Source organism: Canis lupus, chromosome 21, assembly GCF_048164855.1.
Source record: "Canis lupus baileyi chromosome 21, mCanLup2.hap1, whole genome shotgun sequence".
NCBI classification, from domain to species: domain Eukaryota; kingdom Metazoa; phylum Chordata; class Mammalia; order Carnivora; family Canidae; genus Canis; species Canis lupus.
The window spans coordinates 7,139,594-7,162,111 of record NC_132858.1 but is presented as its reverse complement, the minus strand read 5'-3'; the positions used below and the strand labels follow the sequence as shown (position 1 = coordinate 7,162,111).

General features: G+C 52.8%; 1 protein-coding gene across 2 annotated transcripts; it reads left to right on the top strand.

Moving 5' to 3' along the window:
- Positions 1-2: 2 nt before the first annotated feature.
- On the top strand, positions 3-13,420 carry LOC140612575 (large ribosomal subunit protein bL21m-like). 2 transcript variants are annotated; one of them, XM_072790268.1, is made up of 7 exons: positions 3-143; positions 4,031-4,088; positions 6,641-6,726; positions 7,782-7,945; positions 10,342-10,394; positions 11,326-11,429; positions 13,306-13,420. In XM_072790268.1, exons 1-7 carry the CDS (start codon positions 44-46, stop codon positions 13,368-13,370), a joined length of 630 nt encoding a protein of 209 aa, XP_072646369.1. In that variant the 5' UTR covers positions 3-43; the 3' UTR covers positions 13,371-13,420. The 2 variants fall into 2 exon arrangements, with proteins under 2 accessions (XP_072646369.1, XP_072646368.1); XM_072790267.1 differs by lacking the exons at positions 3-143; positions 4,031-4,088 and adding an exon at positions 4,790-4,872.
- Positions 13,421-22,518: the final 9,098 nt, after the last annotated feature.

Sequence of the window (22,518 nt, the reverse complement as noted above, 5' to 3'; positions counted from 1 at the left end):
TCGCGCCGCTTCCGCTTCCGCTTCCGGCCGAGGCTGCGGGAAGATGGCGGCGGCCGTGGCGGCCCGCGCCGTGCCCGTGTGCTTCCGACGGCTGCTGTGCGCCTGCAGCCACCGCGGCCCGAGAGCCGCAGGGCCCGGAGCCGGTGAGAGGCGGGCAGCGGGGTGGGAGGCGGGCAGCGCGGCGTGCGGGTCCGCGTCCGCCCCATGCCTTCGGCGTCGGCCGCTTGCTGTCGGCGCGGTGACCGGCACGGCGCTGGCCTTGCGGTCGGGACAGCCCAGGCTCGGCCTGGTGCCTTTCGTTAGCAGTGACGTTCGCCAAAGGCACTATCTTGGCTTGAAATGACTGGCGTGCCTGTTTTATTTATTTGAGGGACAGCGCGCGCGCGCACCTGAGCAGGGGCAGGGGCAGGGGCAGAGGGAGCGGGAGAGCGGGGAGCCCGGAGCGGGGCTGGGGCCGGGCACCAGGATCGGAACCTGAGCCACCCACTGCCCCCAACCATGTTTTCAAAATAGGCCCGGGGACGCCTGGGTGGCCGGCGGCTGAGGTCTGTCTGCGCCCCAGGTCGCGATCCCGAGGTCCTGGGATCCAGCCCCTCGTCTGCCTCTCTCTGTGTGTTCGTCCTGAATAGATAAATAAGATCTTTTTAAAAATAGGGCTAAGTGTACATTTGCGGATATTGAAGAAGTGTTCTCCTTAGATACAACAGTGCTTCGGTGATGTGTTTTTTAAAGAATATTTTCTTTCCGTGGAAGCACGTTGACATCTCTGCTGCTCAAGCAGTGTATCTGTGATTCACTTAAAAATCATTGCGAGGGATCCCTGGGTGGCGCAGCGGTTTGGCGCCTGCCTTTGGCCCAGGGCGCGATCCTAGAGACTCGGGATCGAATCCCACATCGGGCCCCCGGTGCATGGAGCCTGCTTCTCCCTCTGCCTGTGTCTCTCCCTCTCTCTCTCTCTCTCTGTGACTATCATGAATAAATAAATAAAAAATCTTTAAAAAAAAAAATCATTGCGAAGTTGGGCCAGAGACCCTGTACACCCAAAAATGGGCAACGCGAGTTGATAACCGTTGAATCTGCGTGAAGGCTCTGGACTCTCGGTTCTGTCCTCTTTACTTTCTCGTGTGTTTGACGTTTTCCATTAGTAAAAGTCAGGTTTAGGGTTGGAGGGACAGTTTTACAAAAGCGGTGGAAATTATTCCCTTGTCCTGACATAAGACCGCCTTTGGAACGCTGTGTTCAATTCCAGACTCCCCACTTTAAGAAACACAGGTAAGGTGGAGTTCAGGGAAGGTGACCAGAATGGTAAGCAGCCAGGTCCTTGAGGAGTGAGAGAGGGGAACAGGATGGAAGATACCACAGTGCTCAGAGCTGTAGGACGACCCCATGGGAGAGGAGGGAGCACATTTGTTCCTTCCGGGGTCCAGGACTGAGCCAAGGCCGTAGATGAGTTCCAGTGAGGTGGCTTCCAAGGGAGGCGCAGAGTCCACTGCCAGGGCATATTCCAACCAGGGCTTCATTCATTCGCCCACCATTTACTGAGCACCTCTTATGCGCAAGCACTGATGGGGGGAAGGGTGGAATACATCGTAGACTTAAATAATCCCTGCTCTTAATGGTGCTAGTATTCTGATGGGGGAAGGGTGGCTGTGGAAAGACAGGCAACTTTTTTTTTTTTTTTTAAGATTCTGTTTATTTATGAGAGACACAGAGAGAGAAGCAGAGACACAGGCAGAGGGAGAAACAGGCTCCATGCAGGGAGCCCAACGTGGGACTTGATCCCAGGACCCCCAGGATTAGGCCGTCAGTTGAAGGCGCTGCTAAGCCACAGAGCCACCCAGGCTGCCCAAGAAGGAAATTTTTTAAAATAAATTACATAGTGTATTAGAAGCTGGTGAGTCTTAGGGAGAAAAATCAAGCATGAAGCGGGTGGGAGAGGGTCAGTTTTAAATAGGATAGTCCAGGAAGACCTCTCTACTCAGATGCTGTTTGAGTCCACCCAGAGAAAATGGGGGAGGGAGGTTTCAGAGGAAGAGCAGCCAAGGCACACACGCTTCGAGGCAGGCACTTGGCATGTGCCTGGCATGTTCCGAGAATAGCCAGGAAGCCAGAGTGGCAGGTGCAGAATGAACAAGAGGTAGAGTCTGAGACATGGGCTCAGAGCGAGCCACAGAGAGAGGGGGCATCACACTGCCCGTGCCCTGTAGGCCCTTGTGAGGGTTTTGGCTTTTCTCTGAATTAAATAGGAAGCTCTTGGAGAGTTTTGGCAAAATAGTGACAAGATCTGACCTGAGTTTTCACAGCGTCACTCTAGCTGCTGCACAGAGAAGGGAGGTAATGGGGAGAGCAGGGTGTTAGTAATAATTCCAGCAAGATGTGATTGATGGTGGCTTGGGGGATTTAGGTGGTCAGACCCTGGATCTCGAAGAGAGAGCTGATCTGCTGATAGCTCTGAGGGTGTGAGAGAGGAAAGGGTCAAGAGGGACTGAGATTTTTTGGCCTGAGCAACTAGAAAGGTGACATTGCCATTTTGTGAGATGGGGAGGAAAAGCAGGCATGAGGGTGAATCTGGAGCCTTTGTAGTTTTTGAGATGCCTGTCAGACTTGCAAGTGGTGACAGCAAATGGACAAGTGGGTGGTCAAATCCAGGCTGCAGGTGTAAACCTGGGAGTCACCAGTGTAAACAAGATACTTTAATCCATTCATCTAGATACAATCACCCGAGGAATGGTCCCAGAAAAAGAAGAGATACGGCCGAACGAGGATCTAAATCCCAGGCACAGCAAGGTAGTAGAGGAGAACCCAGCCCAAGATACCAATAATTGGGAACACCTGCTAAGAGGTAGCTGTAATAGGGTGAATTTCATGGAAAGTACATTGTAGCTCAATATTTAAAAAAAAAAAAAAAAAAAACTAAATGCAGGACGACTGGGTGGCTCAGCAGTTAAGCACCTGCCTTCGGCCCAGGGTGTGATCTTGGAGTCCCGGAATCAAGTCCCACATCCGGCTCCCTGCATGGACCGTGCTTCTCTCCCTGCTTCTGTCTCTCATGAATAAATAAATAAAATCTTTAAAAATAAAAAATAAAAATCAAACACATCAGTAGATGCAAGAAATGTTTGGCGGGATTCGATATTCATAACGACAAGTCAAAGAACTAGATAGAGGAAACTTTTAATTCATTTTAAGTAGACTCCACACCCAGTGTGGGGCTCAAACTCACGACCCCGAGATCCAGAGCTGCATAGTCTACCGACTAAGCCAGCCAGGGGCCCCCATAGAGGAAACTTCAGTAACAGGACATCTTTAGAGGCAATGAATAAATAAATCCTCAACAGTTACTGAGTTGCTACCCTCTCCTTTTCTCTCCTAAGCTCCACATTTGATTTCTGGGCCTTTGTCCCTTGGTGTATTAGTCATCTACTGCTGCATCATAAGTCACCCCAAAACTTGGCAGCTTAGCGTGGTTGACATTTGTCATGTCCCACCATTTCCAATGGTCAGGAGTAGTACAGGAGCAGGTTAGCTGGGTGGTTCTGGCTCTCAAGCTGCCCTCAGGCTGTCTGCTGGGGCGGGATCTTCTGTTTCCCAGCTCACAACCTTAGTCATGGGCAGGAGGCCTCCATTCTAGTCTTTTATAACGTAATTTCAGAAGTGTTGTGCTATCACGTCGGCCACATGTCATTGGTCACAGAAACCAACTCCATTTGGGAGGGACAGCATGGGTGAGCCTAGCAGGAGATGGGCTCCTCAGGCCGTCTGGGAGGCAGAGAACAGCATCTGACCCTACGGGGCACTTGGCGATCAAGGAACAGGTCAGTGGGTGAGGGTTCTTGTTTTAGGCCCTTTTCAATGGTGTGATGAACAGATGGACACACACAAGTAATAACCACAAGCAATGGTGTTTTAGCTTTGTCAACGGAGATTTTTTCCACAGACACGTTGTGACCTGGTGCTCCAACTCCAGCACCAGCAATGAAGAGCAGTGGCATTTCTTACCACTAATGATCACTGTTTCTTGTTTCCTCAGCTTCCCTGGGATCTGCTTCCCAAAGATTTGGTTCACAGAGTACTTCAGTTCCACAAGGGTAATGTCAAAACATGGGTTTGAGTGACTCTTCCTTTGTAGGACTATCTTTCTAAAGTCAGAACGGCCTATGTGTGGGTTTTCAATGATATTTACATTTTCTCATACCTTTTTTGATAGTACTTTTAGAACCCTTGACATAAACATCCATGGAACATCCAGAGTCCAAAGATGAATGTGCTTTTAGGCCTTGCATAGCTGTATTTTATTTAAAAAATCTAGTAGCTCCCGGGATCCCTGGGTGGCGCAGCCGCCTGCCTTTGGCCCAGGGCGCGATCCTGGAGACCCGGGATCGAATCCCACATCGGGCTCCTGGTGCATGGAGCCTGCTTCTCCCTCTGCCTGTGTCTCTGCGCCTCTCTCTCTCTCTGTGACTATCATAAATAAATAAAAATTTAAAAATAAATTAAAAAATAAAAAATCTAGTAGCTCCTAATTAGAGGCTTCTAACCGGAGAGCTAGAATCACAAGAAGGTTGGATCAGAATTTTTAGGAAAAACTTAAATATCTCTTGGAAGAACACATTCAGTATTAAAATATCACTCTTAGAGGAAAAAATCTTTTTTTAATTTTTTTTTAAGATTTTATTTACTTTGGGAAGGGGAAAAAGAAGGAGAGAGAGGATCTCAAGCAGACTCCCAGCTGAGCCTGAAGCCCAAACACAGGGTTGGGTCCCAGGACCCTAAGATCACCACCTGAGTTGAAATCAGAAGTTGGATGCTTAACCGACTGAGCCACCCAGGCACCCCAGGGAGAAAAAAAACCTTTAATGTAAACTACAGAAGGTAAATTTGACAAAATCCCACCCAAATTCCCAGTAGGAATATCCAAAAGCAGTAGAGGGTAGCAGTGAAGAGTAAGGAAGCTCCTGGTCCTGTCCCAGTCCCACCCCTCACAACCCAGGGGCCCATGAGCAAAGTAGTCCACTCTGAGCTTTGTGCAAGATGGATATGGTGTTAGTATCTCTCTCAGTGGAGTCCTCTGCGCGTTCAATAAATTTGCACATTTAAAGAGCTTAGGACTAAATAAATAAATAAATAAATAAATAAATAAATAAATAAATAAATAACTAGCTTAGGACAGTGCTTGGCGTACCATGAGTTGTTATGGGGTATCAGCTGCTCCTGCATTCCCAACTCAGAAGTGGGAAGATTCGGGGGGCTTTTATGTTTCTCAAAAGATGAAGTCGAAAAACAGAATCAGATTAGAGAGAGAGAGATCCTAAGGCAGAACATTAGTTAATTTGAGTTAATCTTTCTCTTTCCCCATGAGTTCCAGGTCTCCAGCATCTGTTGTCTTATAGTCTGTCTCATAGGGAGGGCCGGGCCCAGCAAGGGGACCAGAGCTCCCACGATTGGACTCTCCTCCTCCTTGTCTGTCAGAGATCATTGCTTGGCCACAGGGTGGGAACGTGTTTCCAGGTACCCTGAGATTAGCACAGTGGATGAGCTCAGTTTCATTTTTTGGCCGGTTGACACCAAAGTGATTAGAGCCACAGCATGGGGAGCATTCGTTGTACGCACCCAAGTGGGGCTCCTGATGGAACTCTGCAGCAGAAAGACGGACATTTCCCTCTCTGGTGGCAAACAGCAATAGAAGCTTTAAAACCATTCTGAATAATTCAATTTGGGCTCTACTGAGCTCTCCCCTCTCCATAGATTTCAGGAATTCAAGGCAGAAGTAGATCAAGAAGTGAGAAAGACCCTGCCACCTTTTGCCTCTGTGCTCCCTCCCTGTGCACCCAGCTTGTTTCCTCCAGGCCGAGCGGAGGGAGGGGCAGACCCTGGCTGCAGCAGCACTGCTCCCGCGTGCATCTCCACACTGCCCGGTCCTTCCGGGCACACCATCCCTCCTGATCCTGCACAGCCTTGGGGACAGGTGTTTTTGTTCCCATTTGCTCAGTGAAAGAAACTGGAGCACAGAATAGTGAGATGGTTGCCAAGGTCCTGTTAGTCTGGTGACAGAGGCGGGGCTCCAACCCCTGTCTGTGCACAAAGGCCAAGCAGACTCTTACCTGGTGGGAGTTAGAGGTAAGGGCTGAGCAGCAAAGTGTTCCTGTCACTGGAGCCCTGCCCTCAGAGCCCCTGAGTGTTAGACTGGCACTGCAGCACGGTTGGGAGGCAGAGAATGTCTTGCCTTTGGGTGGAGCGTTGGGGGTGGCAAAGGAGGGGCATCGATGCAGCCCACACCTCTAAGAGAACGTGTGCCCTGACACTAAGAAAGAGAGTCCTGTCTTCTCGGATGAGCCACCGGCCCAGGGGGGTAGTTCTTCCGAGGAGGGGCACTTCTGGGATGAAATGGTTGGAATTCCCGTTTTGATTATTGAGTAATTAGTGGATGTTTCTTGAAATATGTGGCCCTTCTGAGAAGATGTGCGGTCACACAGAGGGGCAAGTCTGTACTGAGAGTCCCGTGTCCACATGGCCCGGGGCCTCCTGGGAGCATATGGCAGGCATAGCCCTGTCCCCCCAGCTTGAGCACAGCCGTTTCTCACAGATCCTGAACTGTCTTTTTCCATGGGCATGCCGTGTACATGTAAAATCTGTTTTACAGGTACGTTCCTAAAACATCACTGAGTTCACCACCTTGGCCAGAAGTTGTCCTGCCAGACCCAGCTGAGGAGACCAGACACCATGCAGGTACCAGATGTGGAAACGAGGGCGGTACCCCCTATTTCTCCCCCGACAAGGTGGTCCCCTGGCCACAGAACAGGATCTCACATTTCCAGGGGCCCTGAGACTCAGCACGGTGTGAATGCTCAGGCTCGTTTTTGCCACTTGACACAGATTCAAACCCTCTCAAGCACCAGCCACAGTCCAAGCAGGCAGTGTAAGCAAGGGAGGACCCCCGGCTCCACCTATGTCCACGCTGTTGGTGGAAACACAGTGGCAGGAAAAGATTTCTCCGCCATCAGAAGAACCATGTGCATGGTGGTCAGTAGGTGTGGGTGCAGCCTGGGAGTTGGAGAAACTCGGGGTGTCAGGATTCCTGTCGACCCAGAGCGTGTCCCGTGAGGAGGGACAATGTGGCCGGCCACCGTTGCCACGAGGGAGCGCAGTGTCCTCTGCCTTACAAGGCTGGAAACGCAGGTCAGCGCGTGGCATCTTCTGGTTTTAAAGTACCGTTTGAGATGTGGTGCCAGATAAACAGTGCTCTGCCCTTTCTCCGGGAGCAGCTCGGGCCTGACTCTTTCCAGGGCAGGCACCGTGCACTCCTGTCCCAGCACCCAGCCTCAGGCCAGGCTGGGCAGGTCAAGGCTCACAGATGCTTATCAGACAGCGAACAGGGCAGGAGAGAAGGGATCGCGACCTGAGGTGAGGCAGTGGAAGCCCGGAGCTGTGCGGGCTGTGCGGGCAGAGGCTTCCAGGTGGACCTAGCACCACAGGGTGTAATTCTAGCTTTTCCTGGTTTGCAAAAAGGCCTCTGCTCTCACTTTGCTAGTCCTCTGTCTTTTTCTTACAGAAGACTGGGAATCCAATGGGGTGAAGGTCTTTGCACCCCAGAGTCACAGGGACGGAGCCAGGTGCACCTAGTGCTCAGGCTAGAGAATCACGGGCGGCAGCCCCACCGCCACTTCCCATCCCACTGAGGGAGAGCAGGGGACCTGGGGCCTTGTATGACTGTCCCTGCAGGCCTGTGCCAATGGGAGTAGCTGACCAGCTGGCCACCTGGCCTGCTTTCTCCCCGCTCCTAGAGGTCGTGGGGAAGGTGAACGAGCTGATCGCCACAGGCCAGTATGGCAGGCTGTTTGCTGTGGTGCACTTCGCCAGCCACCAGTGGAAGGTGACCTCTGAGGACCTGATTTTAATCAACAACGAATTAGACATTGCATGTGGAGAGAGGATACGGCTGGAGAAGGTGAGTGCAACAGGGTCTGTGTGCCCCAGGAGTTCAGTCACCAGGTGTGCTATCCTGGGGAGCCTTCCTCAGGTCAGCGGGAGAGGGTGAGCAGAGCCAAGGGACAGGAGAGGGCAGGTGTCCCCTTGGGGGTGGCTGAAGCCCAGCAGGGCGAGGGACTGCAAGGGCAGCTCAGGAGACTTCCCCTCACAGGGAGGCGGGCCACCCTTCCTCCAAGGAAAACACGTGTGCTGATGGAGCTCCCGTCTCAGGAGCACCCTCCCTTAGAGCGTAATGAGCATCCCGGTTGCAGACAGGGGTTCAGCCCCACACTGACGGGGCGAGTGTTTCTGCAGGAACACTACTGTGGTGTTAGACTTGATGGCTGCTGCTTTTAAGCAGAAGGACTGGTTTTAGAGGCATTTCCCAGGGACTGGTATGTCTACCGGCCATTCCACACTGCTTGGTCTGCATGTTTAGCCTGGTATTTCTACCCATCGCTTACAATTCTTCTTGTTGTTTGGGGCAGACTTCTTTGTTTTTTTCTTATTCTATTTATAAAAGTATATCAAATGTAAGTTTTCAGGGGTGCCTGGGTGGCTCAGTCAGCTGAGCATCAGATTCTTGTTTTCACCTCAGGTCGTGGTCTCAGAATCAGATCAAGCCCCACATCGGGCTCTGCACTCGAGATAGAGTCTGCTTGGGACTGTGTCTCCCTCTCCCTCTGTGCATTCTCTCACCCACTCACTCTCTCTCTAATAAGTTCTAATATATATTTATATATATATATGAGGTTTCTATATTAGATCGTTTTTCTAGGATGTGTTTAACTGCTAACATAATGTGCCATAGCATATATGGGTTTTTTTATTGATTAAAACTCCTCTTTTGTGGTTGCAGAGTTTTTGTGTACTTAAACCAAAACTCTGGTTTTTTTAAGATTTTATTTATTCATTTGACAGAGAGAGAGAGAGAGAGAGAGACAGAGCACAAGCAGGGGGAGCAGCAGAGGGAGAGGGAGAAGTAGGCTCCCTGCTCACCCAACGCAGGACTCAATCCCAGGACCCCGGGATCACGACCTGAGCCAAAGGCAGATGCTCAACCACTGAGCCCCCTTAAACTCTTGTTTCTAAGATGCTGTTCTCAGCCGGTGAACTGAGCTCAGAGCTGAACTAATCAACCATATAGGGCTTCAACAGCCAGGAGGACTTACTTCTCCTTAATGACAGTGGCTCTGTCATGAGCTCATGGGCAAGGGCACACTTACTCTATATAACATCTAAAATAAGTAGGAGACTTTAGAGGTGTATCTGACCATTTTTGAAAGGGAATTTTTTTTTCTTAAGTTTTTTTTTTTTTAGTAATTTACACCCAACATGAGGCTCAAATTTATGACCCCAAGATTGAGAGTCATGCATTCCACGAACTGAGCCAACCAGGTACCCCCTATAAAGATATCATTTTGAAACATTTCACATTAACAAAAACATTCTAGAAACCACCACCTAACGCAAACTGTTTTTCCTAACTTAGGAAATGCAGGGATCCCTGGGTGGCGCAGCGGTTTGGCGCCTGCCTTTGGCCGGGGGCAGATCCTGGAGACCCGGGATCGAATCCCACATCGGGCTCCCGGTGCATGGAGCCTGCTTCTCCCTCTGCCTGTGTCTCTGCCTCTCTGTCTCTCTCTGTGTGACTATCATGAATAAATAAATAAAATCTTTAAAAAAAAAAAAAAAAAAGGAAATGCAGTAGAAGAGAACGTGTCACCCTGAAAGTGACTGTAATACAGTGTTTTGATTATTTGTCATCATCGAACATATGAAGTCCGTTGATGTTGTTGTAAAATACACTTCACCTTAAAATATTTAAGCTTTATGTCATTGGGTGTTTTTCTCATCTGCCCTTGTAATGCAAAGATGCGTTCATCTGAGGCCGCACTTGGCCATGCAAAGGACAGTTGTTGAAACATCCACGTGGAATTTTGCAATCTTTAAAAAATACACTTGAACCTAAATCTTGGCAGAATTAGCAGTGTTATAAACTGCTTCCAAGGACACCGCAGTAGGATTTTCGCTGTATATAACTTTCTATAAAAAGTAAAAAAAAAAAAAAAAGCCACCGTTATTTACACAGGCGGTTGACACTCTTCTCTGGAAGCACAATCACCGAGTCAGTACTCAACGACGCTTGTCCTGGCTGCACTGATGGGCCTATCTGGGAGGTAGCCGCAGCTCTGTGGCTCAGCAGCCAGGGGCTGGCTCACATTCCCGCTGGTTTGAACCCTGAGGAACAGCTAGTAGGCTGGCAGATCAAGTCCGTAGCACGCTGTTGGGTGGCTGGTTCCTTCCTCATGCTCCATTGTTTGCATCACTGACTTTTCTGTCACTTGTTGGTAACATGCCTGTTTCATTTCCCAGGTCCTATTGGTTGGAGCTGACAACTTCACGTTACTTGGCAAGCCACTCCTTGGGTAACGCGCTCACTAATGCTGGGCTTTGTCTAGGGCCTGCACGATCTGTGAGGGAGGCCATGCAGAGGACACCCAGGCCAGACCATTGTTCTATTACAATTTATTACAGTGGAGACTTGTACGATTTGTTGACAGACCACCCTGTCTCTTTTTTCTTCTCTTCTCTTTTCTTTTTTGTAAAGTAAACACTCTCCCCACATGTGGCTCAAACTCACAACCCCAAGATCAAGAGTCCCACACTTCTCCAACTGAGACACCAGGTGCCCCTGTGCTGTTCTCTTTTATTAGTATCAGGTAATAATTCACATACAGTATCGTATCCATGTCAGGTGTACACGATGTCTTGGTACATTACAGAGTGCAGTCCGCCATGGGCCTATTGCCCTGGGTCACCTCCCAAACTGATTACAGTGTTGTGGACCATATTCCTGGTGCTGAGCCACCCCCCCATGGCTGGTTTATTTCACAGCCAGAAGTTCACACCTCTTAGTCCCCTTTTCTTTTCTTTTCTTTTCTTTTCTTTTCTTTTCTTTTCTTTTTTCTTTTTAAGATTTTATTTATTTATTTATGAGAGACACAGAGAGAGAGAGAGAGACAGAAACAGACACAGAGAGAGCGAGAAGCAGGCTCCATGCAGGGAGCCTGACACGGGACTTGATCCTGGGTCTTCAGGATCATACCATAGGCTAAAGGCGGCACTAAACCACTGAGCCACGTGGGCTGCCCCCCCCCCCCTCTCATTTTGCCCATTGCCCCTGCCTCCTCCCCTTCTGTCGTGCTTCTTTGAGGTTTTCAAATTATCTGCAGGGAGGGTATAATTTATAATCAGCAGAAAAGAAAGTAAAACTTTGTTTTGGAAATTCTTACACACCATTAGTAAGATTGAAAAATAATTAAGAAGGTAGGTCATTGTTTATTTTCTTCTTTCTAGAAAGGATCTCGTTCGAGTAGAAGCCACGGTCATCGAAAAGACAGAATCATGGCCAAAAATTAATATGAAATTTAAGAAGAGGAAAAACTACAGGAAGACGAAAGGTGAGTTAGACAAAGTGTGGCTGGTGCCCCGTCCCCACTGTGCTCGGTCCCCCACTATGCTCGGTCCTGTGGCTGCTGGCAGGGACAGCGGCCACCGACACGGGACGGAGCTCAGCCCCGGTCTCCTGGGTTAGATGGGGCCGGGCAGGTAGAAGTCACTCGTAAGCAGAGCAGGGGTGTGGAGGGAGGGGCCCTGGGACCTCAGCCACTGCCACTGGACCACAATGTGCCAGCAGGTCACAATGGCAAGGGGAACATTTGCCTTCACCTCAGACTGGCACAGCGTGTCCCATGACCCACGGACGGGCATCAGTGGCAGCACCATTTGTGCCAGAAGCACCAGAGGTGACTCCTGTCCAGCATGGAGACTCGACAAATAAACGGGGTGGGGCAAGGCAGTCCTCTCAGCAGAGCATTCCCCCCGCAGTGCCATGAGCAAACTGCCACTCCACACGAGAACCGGAAGGAATCTTAGATAACTGGTGGGACCTGAGCAACACCTGACCTTGTGCCTCTGGGTACATATATCCAGGGGTGGAGGGAGGCCTGAGGAAGAGGGCCGTTGGTTGACAGAGAAGGGAGAGCCAGCGTGGGATGGGGTGAGGAGCATAGGGTGAAGGGCCGTGCAGAGTGTGGCTTGGTGATGAAGTGAGTGTCCCTCTGATGGCCTCACTGCCGGGCAGGAAGTCCAGGGGTCTCCTGGGGACGGCGGGGGTGGAGGGAAGGTTCAGGTGGGAAGGGGTGAGGTCAGGGGTCAAAGTGAAGGAGCAAAACTGACTATGGACGAGAGAGGGAACTGGCAGGGTATGTCAGCCCGGGAGCTGCGTAACGTGCTGGCAGGTACAGCATGAGGGCCAGGGGCAGGGGCAGGGCGGATGCTGACCATTGGTGTCCAAATACTTGGGCTGCACAGCGGGGGGAGGTGGCCCTGATGTGGTCTAAGGAGACCCGGAGTAGAGCAGCAGCAGTGAATGTGACGGGTGGTTTCACAGCACAGACCTCACCCATGGGTGCCCCCCTCCCGCCAGGTGTGAGGGAGCAGCGGGGCCCTGGGGTGGGTTCAGCAGCCAGTTAGCGGGAAGAGGAGAGGAAGCCTCCTGCGGTGGCTCTTTGGGGCACGCTGCAGGGGTGTCCCAGACTATGGTACGAGAGGTCGGGAAGGTGAGGGCATCTCCTGAGTGAGGGCAGTAGCCCCCAGGTGGGGGCCAGGCCCCACACATCCAAGATGGAGGGTCCTGGGACACATGGGGTCACAGGAGGCCCCAGGTAGGTGCCAGACCAGCTGTCACTCCACTTTCTGCCCCTCCCCATCTTGAGGGAGTGCCAGTTGAGGCCTGGCCTGTGCTCCCCCCAACTCGTCCTGTCCCCATTAGCTTTCTTTGGTCCAGTCCGTGGCCACCCCCCACAGCCCCTTGAATCAAAAGCAGGAACAGGCCCATCCCTGCAGTAGGCACCCCTGGAAGTCACAACCCCCCGTAAGGTGGGGGCTCCTCAAGCCTAGGACCCACAGGTGTGGGATCCTGTCTGGGAAGTGTATAGCATGCACAGTCCTCAGTCACCCTCATCACCACTGGCCTGAGCTGCCAGTATTGGGGAGGTGCTAAAATACCCTGACAGAGTAGGCTGGCTCCGCCTCAGGTCAGGTTCACAGGAGCCTCTCCTCCACCCTCTGCTGCTTCTGAAGGGGCTCCCGGAGCATGGGGCGGGACAGGCACGTGGCCAGCGGGGTCCCCATGGGGCCTGGGTTCCGCCTGGGGAGGGCCAGTGCCAGGCCGACCCCCCGTGGAAAGAGCAGGTGGTCCGGCCACAGGGTCTCACTGTGGCTCATGAACACCGCAGACGTGGCCAAGCTGTGACCCTGTTCTCTCTCTTCCAGTTATCGTGAACCCACAGACTGTCCTTCGGATAAACACCATTGAGATCGCTCCATGTTTGTGCTGATCCTGAAGCTCATGTTTACAGAATGTAAAAATAAACCCCTGTTTTCTGGACACCGAGTTTCAGAATTTCTATATAAAAAGCTTTGCATTCCTGTGACAGATTGTTCTAGCTTGAGTGCCACGTCTGTGAGCTTAGTTCTGTAAGCAGCAGCCTCCCCGAGCCAGAGAAGCCTGGAATTCAGGAAGAAGCACGAGCACGGCCCTCCGGGGGCTGCAGCCTGCAGGCTTGTTTGAGAGACAAAGTCGCGTTCTTGGCTGCTGTCCACTATCCACCCCACTGCAGGTGGCGGGGCCCCAGGGCGTGGTGTGGGGACACAGCTGGGCCCTGGGAGCTCACACCACCTTCTGGCAAGGTGGGCAAAGTACGAGCACACCACATCTCTTGAGTATGCTTGTTTCTCGTGATTTGCTCTTTTAAGAAGCTGGGATTCAGACCAGTCTGGGCCCAGAGCCCCACTCTTGTCCTTTGCCTGTGGTCAGTGGGGAAGGGGAGTGGCAGTCTGGCCAGGCCGGGGCGGCGGGGGTGGGGGGTGGGGGGGAGGATAGGGGGAATTGAGAGTGAGGAAGTGGCTGGGATGTGACAGTAGCAGACAGCAAAGGGGCCAGAGGTGTTTTGGGGCAGATCCTAAAAGCAGCCACCTGTCCTGGAACGTAAGCGCACAGGGAATCCATCAAGGAGGGACAGCAGGTCCTGGACCCGGAGTGGCCCAGGGAACGGGGAGCCGGTTGGGGACGGGGGTGCTCTCTGCTGGCAAGGCCCTCTGAGCTGTGTCATTCCCAGAGGCAGGGCCTCCCCCAGAGAACAGTTAGGGCTTGTGAGCCACACAACAAAACCTGTGGGACCATAGTGCGTGCTTTCTTCTGCAGGGGTCCTGGGAGAGTCCGTGGGGGGTCATCGGGTGGTGCCTGCCATGTGGAAGTGACAGCTCTGGGGGTGCATGGAGCGGCCGCCCCAGAGGAGACTCTCCTGTGTAATACCCTCCGTGGGAGGCAGGGGGCGCAGTCCCGCAGGACCAGGACGCCCACATGGGCTGCCAGGGCTTGGTGCAGGGGCGTGAGGGGTGCTGGGCCCCAGCCCTGCTGGTGGAGCGCTCTCCCCTAAGGCCACGCCTCGAGCTTCTGAGGACCTCCCTCATGCTGACAGCTGTTGAAAAACATGTGAGACAGAAGTCACCTTCCCGTTCTGTGCCTCTGGCCCATGTGTATGCTGGAAACAGAATAGGTTCTGGAAGGCCTGCTCTGGCCAGGCAGTAGGGCTCTGGGGCTGCAGGGCGCTTCTGGAGGGTGTGAGCCCCAGGCGCTGCGGGACCTCGGGGCAAGGTACCCAGGCCCTGGGCTTCGACAGCCTCCCCTGGTAAATGGGGGAGATCCCAGTACCCGCCTCACTGGACCATGTGATGGGAAGCGCCGGGCCCACGTTCACCATGTGCAGCGTCTGCTCTGGGGAACTGGTGACGTGCCTACAGAGCATTAATGTGGCAGATGAGCTAGTGAACGTTTGCTGCTTTTAAAAACGACTAAGCTTGGGCACCCGGATGGCTCATGATCTCAGGGTCATGGGATTGAACCCCACATTGGGCTCCATGCTCAGCAGGGAGCCTGCTTCTCCCTCTCCCTCTGCTCTTCACTCTGCTCGTGAGCTCTCTCACTCTCAGACAAAATCTTTAAAAAACTGGACTAGCCTTGTTCACAGCAGGCAAAGCGCAGAAAGGATTCACGTGTGTGTCAGCAGGTGGGTGGATAAGCGTGGGCAGTCCATAGTGCGGTGGAATATTGTTCAGCCATGAAGACGGTGAAGTCCTGATGCCGCCCCGTGGGTGAGCCTGAACACCGGATGCCGAGTGGAAGAAGCCAGTCACGAAAGGACACACGCTGTGTGATTCCACTTGTGTGAAACACCGAGAATTCGCGAATCCATAGAGAAAGTAGGTGGGTTCCCAGGGGCTGGAGTCACTGAGAAATAGGGAGCTGATGCCCGATGAGTACAGGGGTTCTGTGTGAGGTCCTGGGAAAGGCTGGAAGTAGATGGTGGTGATGGTTACGCAATATTGTGAATGTCATTAATGCCACCCAGTTGTCACTTAAAAATGGTTACGATGTGGAGCGCCTGGGTGGTTCGGTTGGTTGAGCATCGATCTCTTGGTTTTGGCTCAGGTCATGATCCCAGGGTCATGGGATTGAGCCCCACGTCAGGCTCCTCACTCAGCACACAATCTGCTTGTGATTCTCTCACACTCAGGCTCTTCCACTCCTCTCTCATTCTCTTTCTCAAAAAATTGATTAAGATGGTAAATTCTATGTTAGGTAGGTTTTACCACAGTTTTTTTTTAAAGGGAAAACATGGATTATGGATTAGGTTAATGACATCACTTGTCTTAAAAAAAAAAAAAAAAAGAGGGCAGCCCGGGTGGCTCAGCAGTTTAGCGCCGCCTTCAGCCCAGGGCCTGATCCTGGAGACCCTGGATCGAGTCCCACGTCAGGCTCCCTGCATGGAGCCTGCTTCTCCCTCTGCCTGTGTCTCTGCCTCCCTCTCTCTCTCTCTCTCTCTCTCTCTCTCTCTGTCTCTCATGAATAAATAAATTAAAAATCTTAAAAAAAAAAAAAAAAGAAAAAGAAACAGCCCCTCGTGTATTTTTGCAGAGTACGAAAGCCCCCCACAGGTTCTTCCCGACAGAGCTGTGCTGTTCTGGCAGCAGCGGGGGCGGGCGGCAGGGGCCAAGGTGCTCTGCCCACAGCCCGCTGCCTCCTGGCTCGCCCTCCGGGCCGCTGTGGGACCTCCCAGGGGTCCCGAGAGCGCAGTGGGCGTTAGGCCTTGTCCGCTGGGAGGCAGCGCAGCCCGGGGCTGACCCCCGCCCTCCACCACCAAGCGCGCTCCTCCTGACTATGGGTATGAACCACGGCCCGCGTGGGGCTGCCGGGCCGCCCGTCTCAGGAGGACGCTTCCCGGGTCACCGTGTGCTCCCTGTCTTCCTGGGGTCAGCACGTGAGGGTGCTTGTCCCGCGTTTCCCGCCTGCCTCCGTCCCGCCCTGGACAGCCAGTGCCCGGGCGCGCATGACATCGTTTCACTCACCCGCCGGGGAGGCCGAGGCCGAGGCCGGGGCTCCCGGAACCCCGGAGCCCTGCTGTAGAAGCGCTGAAGGCGCCCCTGAGCCTCGGTGCGGGTGCCCTCGGCGGAGGCGGCTGCATGCGTTGGCACGGAGGACGGGCTCCCGTGACCTGCTGACCTTCCCCCTGCACCCCGGGCCTCCCTCTGCGGGGCCCAGCCACTTGCGTCAAGGTGGGGCGCAACCCCCGTGGCCGGGACATAAGCGCCGCACCTCAAGGCTGGGTGCACTTTGCCCTACTCCTGTGGGCCGCGCGCAGGGACCGGGGCGCACCAACCAGGACGCCCCTTGTCCCCCCCAGAGACGTCCTCAGGTTTCTCCCTCTGCTCCTGCGCAGCGCCCCCTCTCCGCCCGGCCAAGGGTTCTAGGCTCCGTGTGCGGGACACACTGGCAAAGGGGGGGGTTGCCCTGGGCCCCCCGACCTCCCCGACCCCCCGGCTCCTAACCGAACTTCGGGGCCGGCACAGTCTATCAGATGGTCTCCGGGAATGACCTCTGAGGGACAGAGCACGTCACCAAGGGTCATTTTAAAGTGAGGTTCCGGGATCCCTGGGTGGCGCAGCAGGGCGCGATCCTGGAGACCCGGGATCGAATCCCACGTCGGGCGCCCGGTGCATGGAGCCTGCTTCTCCCTCCGCCTGTGTCTCTGCCTCTCTCTCTCTCTGTGACTATCATAAATAAATAAAAATTAAAAAAAAATAAAAATAAAAATAAAGTGAGGTACCTGCGTGGGGGCCGCAGGGAAGGCGGGCGAGGCGCCCCGGGTCCTGGGTGCGGGAGCTCAGGGCTGGAAGACCTGGGGGCACTCAAACGGAGGGGGGTCCCCTCTTTCCTTTTATTTTTTTTGAGAGAGAGCAAGATTGAGATCACAGAGGGGGAGGGAGAAGCGGGCTCCCCCCTGAGCAGGCAGCCGCATGCAGGACTCGATCCCAGGCCCCGGAGATCGTGACCTGAGCCAAAGGCTGATGCTTGACCCACTGAGCCACCCCGGCGCCCTTAGGGGAGTTTCTGAATCATTCAAGGCAGGGGGTCTGCGGGCTGGCAGGTCTGAACATCCACAGGGCTGAGCCCCCCGGTGTCCCGGCTGTGACGGGGGTGGGGAAGGGGTGGGGGGAGCACACGTGGTTCCCCGCCTGGCCCCAGCTGGCCGCTGTGTGGGGGTAAACATCGACGTTGTCATCACACTCGCTAATTGCTGACACGTGACGTTTTGCTGTGCCGTTTCCCACCTTCCAGAAAAGTTCTCCCGGGAAGACGCAGCGCACGCAGGTGGGAACTCGTGACCTGCCTGCCCCTTCAAGGGAAGACTCTACTGGATTGTCGAGCCCGTCCTTTGAAATGAAACTGTTACTTCCACTGTCCAGGAATGTTTTCCTTAAGAAAACCTTGTAGGGGCACCTGGGTGGCTCAGTTGGGGAAGCAGCTGCCTTCTGCTCGGGTCATGACCCCAGGGCCCTGGGATGGAGCTCAGCAGGGAGCCTGCTTCCCCCCCTCCCCCTGCTCCTCTCTCTCCCTCTCTCTCTCTCTAATAAATAAAATCTTTAAAAAAAAACAAGAAAGAAAAGAGGGACGCCTGACCTGGGTGGCTCAGCGGTTTGGTGCCTGCCTTCAGGTCAAGGCCTGATCCTGGAGTCCCCAGATGAGGCTCCCTGCAGGGAGCCTGCTTCTCCCTCTGCCTGTGTCTCTGCCTCCCTCTCTGTGTCTCTCCTGAATAAAATATTTTTTCAAAAAAGAAAAGAAAACCATCTACATCTCTGAAAACACTGAAAAGAACATGTTTCCCTGAACAGCCTGAGGCCAAACATGGAAGTGTGTCTTCTGATGGTCCCCCTTCCGCACACACCGCAAGTCCCCCTCCATTTGCTGCCCAGAACTTTCTGGAGCTCAGCTAAGGCTTGTAGAGTTCTCTCTCCCAGAATGTTTGGACTGGGATAAAGAAAATCCTAGGCAGGGGTAGCCCCGGTGGCTCAGCGGTTTAGCGCCCCCTGCAGCCCAGGGCCTGATCCTGGAGTCCTGGGATCCAGTCCCTTGCATCAGGCTCTCTGCATGGGGCCTGCTTCTCCCTCTGCCTGTGTCTCTGCCTCTCTGTGTGTGTGTGTCTCTATGAATAAGTAAATTTAAAAAAAAAAAAGGAAAATCTTAGGTGACTCAGTTGGTTAAGCGTTGGACTCTTATCTCAGCTCAGGTCGTGATCTCAGGGTCATGAGTTCGAGCTCCACACTGGGCTCCGCACTGGGCTGTGGAGCTTACTTACTTGAAAAAAAATTTTTTTTTAATTTTTTTAAACCTAGGACTCTCACAGAAGATTCTTGAAGTGGGGCCATTTCAAGGGGCAGGATTTGAGGCCTGGGCTCAGAGCCCTCCATCACCCCAGAAATTACTCCCCGCACAGCACCTTTGCCTCCCCCAGGGCGCACCTGTTCTTCACCAATTATCCAGCTTTAATGTTTCTGTGGGAATGACACACAGCATTGGGGAGTTTGCTGTGCCACTACACAGGGCCTGGGGGAGGGGGGTTCTCTTGGCAGGATTCCTCCACCACCTCAAGCCTTGACCGGGTTCAGAGCCCCAGCTCTGATGGGCAACAACCTCACCGCCTGAGCCTCCGCCTCCTCCTCAGCTGCGTGGGGCCTTAGTGCTATTTGCCTCAGTGAGGCACTTGGCAGGAGCCATCGGCCTTAGTACCCAGAGGGCACGACGACCCCTTCCCTGGCCGCTCCGCACACCTTGCCAGGACCTCGGCGCACGTGCCAGGGGGGCGCCTGTGCGAACCTCTCCTTTCTCCTTCTCCTGGCCAGCAGGGAGCTGCATCCCTCTATTTAATTTTATTTTTATTTTTTCGGCATATGGTTTAAAAATCTTTGATAACAGACTGTTAAATCATACATCACACTTTCTGTGTAATGAAATACGCAAGGTGGAGTTCAATGGCACAAAAAAGCATTCTTCCGCCATGTGCCCACTTCTGTCTCTAGTCGTGTGGAATTTGCTCTGTCGGGCTTCGGGTCAATTTCCGGGATATTTAAGATGATTTGATAGCTAGGTATTTGTGTTCATGGGACAAGACAAGCTTAGGGTCCCCTCCTCGGCCACCACCTCCCTCCCCTCTTCTGCATTCCTCTGTTTCAAAATACAGGTTTGTGGGGGTTTGTTTGTTTGTTTGTTTGTTTTAAGAAAAGCTGTATTTATTTGAGAGAGAGAGTGAGCGAGGGAGAAAGAACAGGAGCAGGGACAGAGAGAGAGGGAGAAGTAGATGCCCCGCTGAGCAGGGAGCCAGATGTGGGGCCCAATCACAGGGCCCCGAGATCATGACCTGAGCCAAAGGCAGGCGCTTCACCCTCTGAGCCACCCAGACACCCCAAAATACAGGTTTTATTCTCATTAGGACAGTGAGCAGTGAGTCCAACAGATCAGGACTCGGCTGCTGTTGGAAAGATGGTTTATTACACACAGATCCCGAGAGGAAGAGGAGGGGGCCACACAGGAAAGCACTAGGGCCGCTCAGGAGGCAGAAGGAGACAGGAACTGTGGGCAGGAGCCTTCACTGTGGTTTCTGAGGGAAGGAGCAGGCGGGGCGGAATGAACAGGCTGAGGCTTGGCCGGTCTGGATAATTTCAGAGGATGTGGGACACAGGCCGTCCCTGGCTGTCTGGGACCTGCCCTGGGCTGATGAGGTCCTGAGTGTGAGACCCAGGAAGACAGGTGGGGGTGAGCAAAGACTCTGGTCCCAACCACTTTTTTTTTTTTTTTTTTTTTTTTACTTCTGACTCCCATCCCTGCTGATTCCTTAACTCAAATACAGCCACAGAGCCCAGGGGTGTCCCGAATGGAACCCAGCAAGTATGTGCTTGAATCCATTATAGTACATTCTTTGGTAATAAAGGGTCACCTTTCAAATGTAGGGACCTGTGGCCAGTGCCAGGGGATGTCCACGCAAGGATGTCAGGAGTTCCTTCAGAAATCACCCTGGGTTTCTTCCAGTAGCCAGGCCAGCACCTGGCAACCAAATTCCTGTGTAGGGTCCTTACCACATAATAGTGGTGACACAGAGAGGCAGGGCTGGGATGCCTTTGGAGAACAAAGCCTGGCACATGTAAGTGATTGTGCTGATTGTGATTCCTGCCATCTTAAAGAAATAAGATTTTATTTCTTTATTTTAGAGAGACAGAGAAAGCACGGGTGGAAAGAGGGTTGGGGAGGGGCAGACGGTGATGGAGAGACAATCCCAAGCAGATGCTGCGCTGAGATCATGACCTGAGATGAAATCAAGAGTCAGTCACTTAACCGACTCAGCCCCCAGGGGCCCCTTGTGCTGGTTGTTTTTATTGCCACAGACAGATGTGGGGTATTTGGGAACCGAAGCCAGCTTGAGGAGAGGATCTGTCTTGATCTCTCATCACCAAAGAACACATTTACGATGGGCTGAGATGTCCAGTTACTCGATTCTGTAGGGGAAGCTGCTGGTGTCCGCAGCTTCATTCAGGGTTAAGGGCTTCAAATCGCAGCAGAACACCTGTTCCTTTAGGGGCTCGCACTCCAGTCTGGTCCATGTCCCGTCTAGTTATCAATAAATATTTGTTCACAATGAGCTAGCTCTTCTCTTCAGATACTATTTCACTTGGGGGGGGGGGGGAAATCACAGGAAAAAGTATATGTTTGTGAAAACATGGAATATCCCTCGAAGTTGGCACCCAAAACTGACCTAAGTTTCTCTCTTCAGAGTGGGGAGCTGGGAAACCAGAGGACAGGAAGGGCATGCTTTTCTTACATGCCCTTTTGCGCCTTTGGAATTTTTGCCATAGGCAAGTACTATCTGTGCAAAAGAATGCATTAAACTCATTCAGAACAGCCATCATAAAACTCCGACTTCTTGCTTGGAATTCACAGGATCTTTGTGCAGAGGCGCGAGGAGGTTCTGTGCAGGGAAAAATCAAGAGCAAACAACCACCACCTTGCATCCAGAGCTTCCTGCAGGCGCTGCACCTCCGTAAGTTGTCACTCCGTCCCCAAATGATCACACCATAGGAGTCAGGGTTCTCCAGAGAAACAGCACCAATAGGATATCCGGAGATACACGATTTAGTGTTGGAGATTGGCTGTCACAGTTACCAAAGGGGAGATGTCCCATGATCTGACACGTACAAGCTGAAGACCCAGGAAAGTGTGATTCCACCTCCTTTTTTCTTTTTTTAGGATTTTATTTATTTATTTGAAAGAGAGAGCAAGAGAGCAGAAGTGGGGAGGAGGTGGGGGACAAGGAGAGGGAAGAAGTAGGCTCCCCACTGAGCAGGGAGCCCGATGAGGGACTCGATCCCAGGACCCCAGGATCATGGTCTGAGCAGAAGGAAGATGCTCAAACACTGAGCCTCCCAGGCACCCCATGATTCCACCCTCTTCTGCCAGTTTGCTTCATCCAGACCCCCAAGGGTGGGACAGTGCCCACCCAGTGCCCACCCGCACCCCCAGGGGACCAGGCGATGCTTCTCCCTTAGCCCCACCCATCAAAAGTTAACTTCTTCTGGTAATGCCCTCACAGACACACCCAGAAATTATGTTTTCCCAGCTGTCGCTACGTCCCTCAGCCCCATAAGGTCAATGTAAAATCAACCATCACACCCATGAATTTTTCACAATAATCCTGCAAGGCAAGTTTCAGGATCCCTGCCTCACAGGTGACAAGCCTGAAGTTTAGAGATGCCATGCCCAGAGGGGGAGGCACCTGGAGGCCCTACCTGGGGAGGTGGCAAAAATGCAATGGAGCAAATGTAATGACCTGATGGGCTTTATTCAATGATTCATGAATGGGGCAGCAGCCCACCCAGTGGGTAGAGGGGACGCGGAGGATCTGTACAAAATGGAAGGATTAATTTAATGGTCAGAAATGGGGACTTGACAAGGAGGTTATTAGCAAAGAAAAGATGGACTGTTTTGGGCAAAGTCACCTCCTTTTGGGGGTGGGGGGAGGGGGGATGACATCACAAGTGAGGTCCCAGGCCTTGAGAGGCTGAAAATGCCATTCGATGAGGTATGAAGTCTTGGCTGGG

What these genes read in the sequence shown, in the direction of transcription:
- LOC140612575 (XM_072790268.1), top strand. Translation starts at nt 44, where the DNA reads ATGGCGGCGGCCGTGGCGGCCCGCGCCGTGCCCGTGTGCTTCCGACGG. An exon ending in AGCCGCAGGGCCCGGAGCCG is followed by an intron (nt 144 to 4,030) that starts GTGAGAGGCGGG and finishes TTGTTTCCTCAG; the next exon opens with CTTCCCTGGGATCTGCTTCC. An exon ending in AGAGGATACGGCTGGAGAAG is followed by an intron (nt 7,946 to 10,341) that starts GTGAGTGCAACA and finishes TTCATTTCCCAG; the next exon opens with GTCCTATTGGTTGGAGCTGA.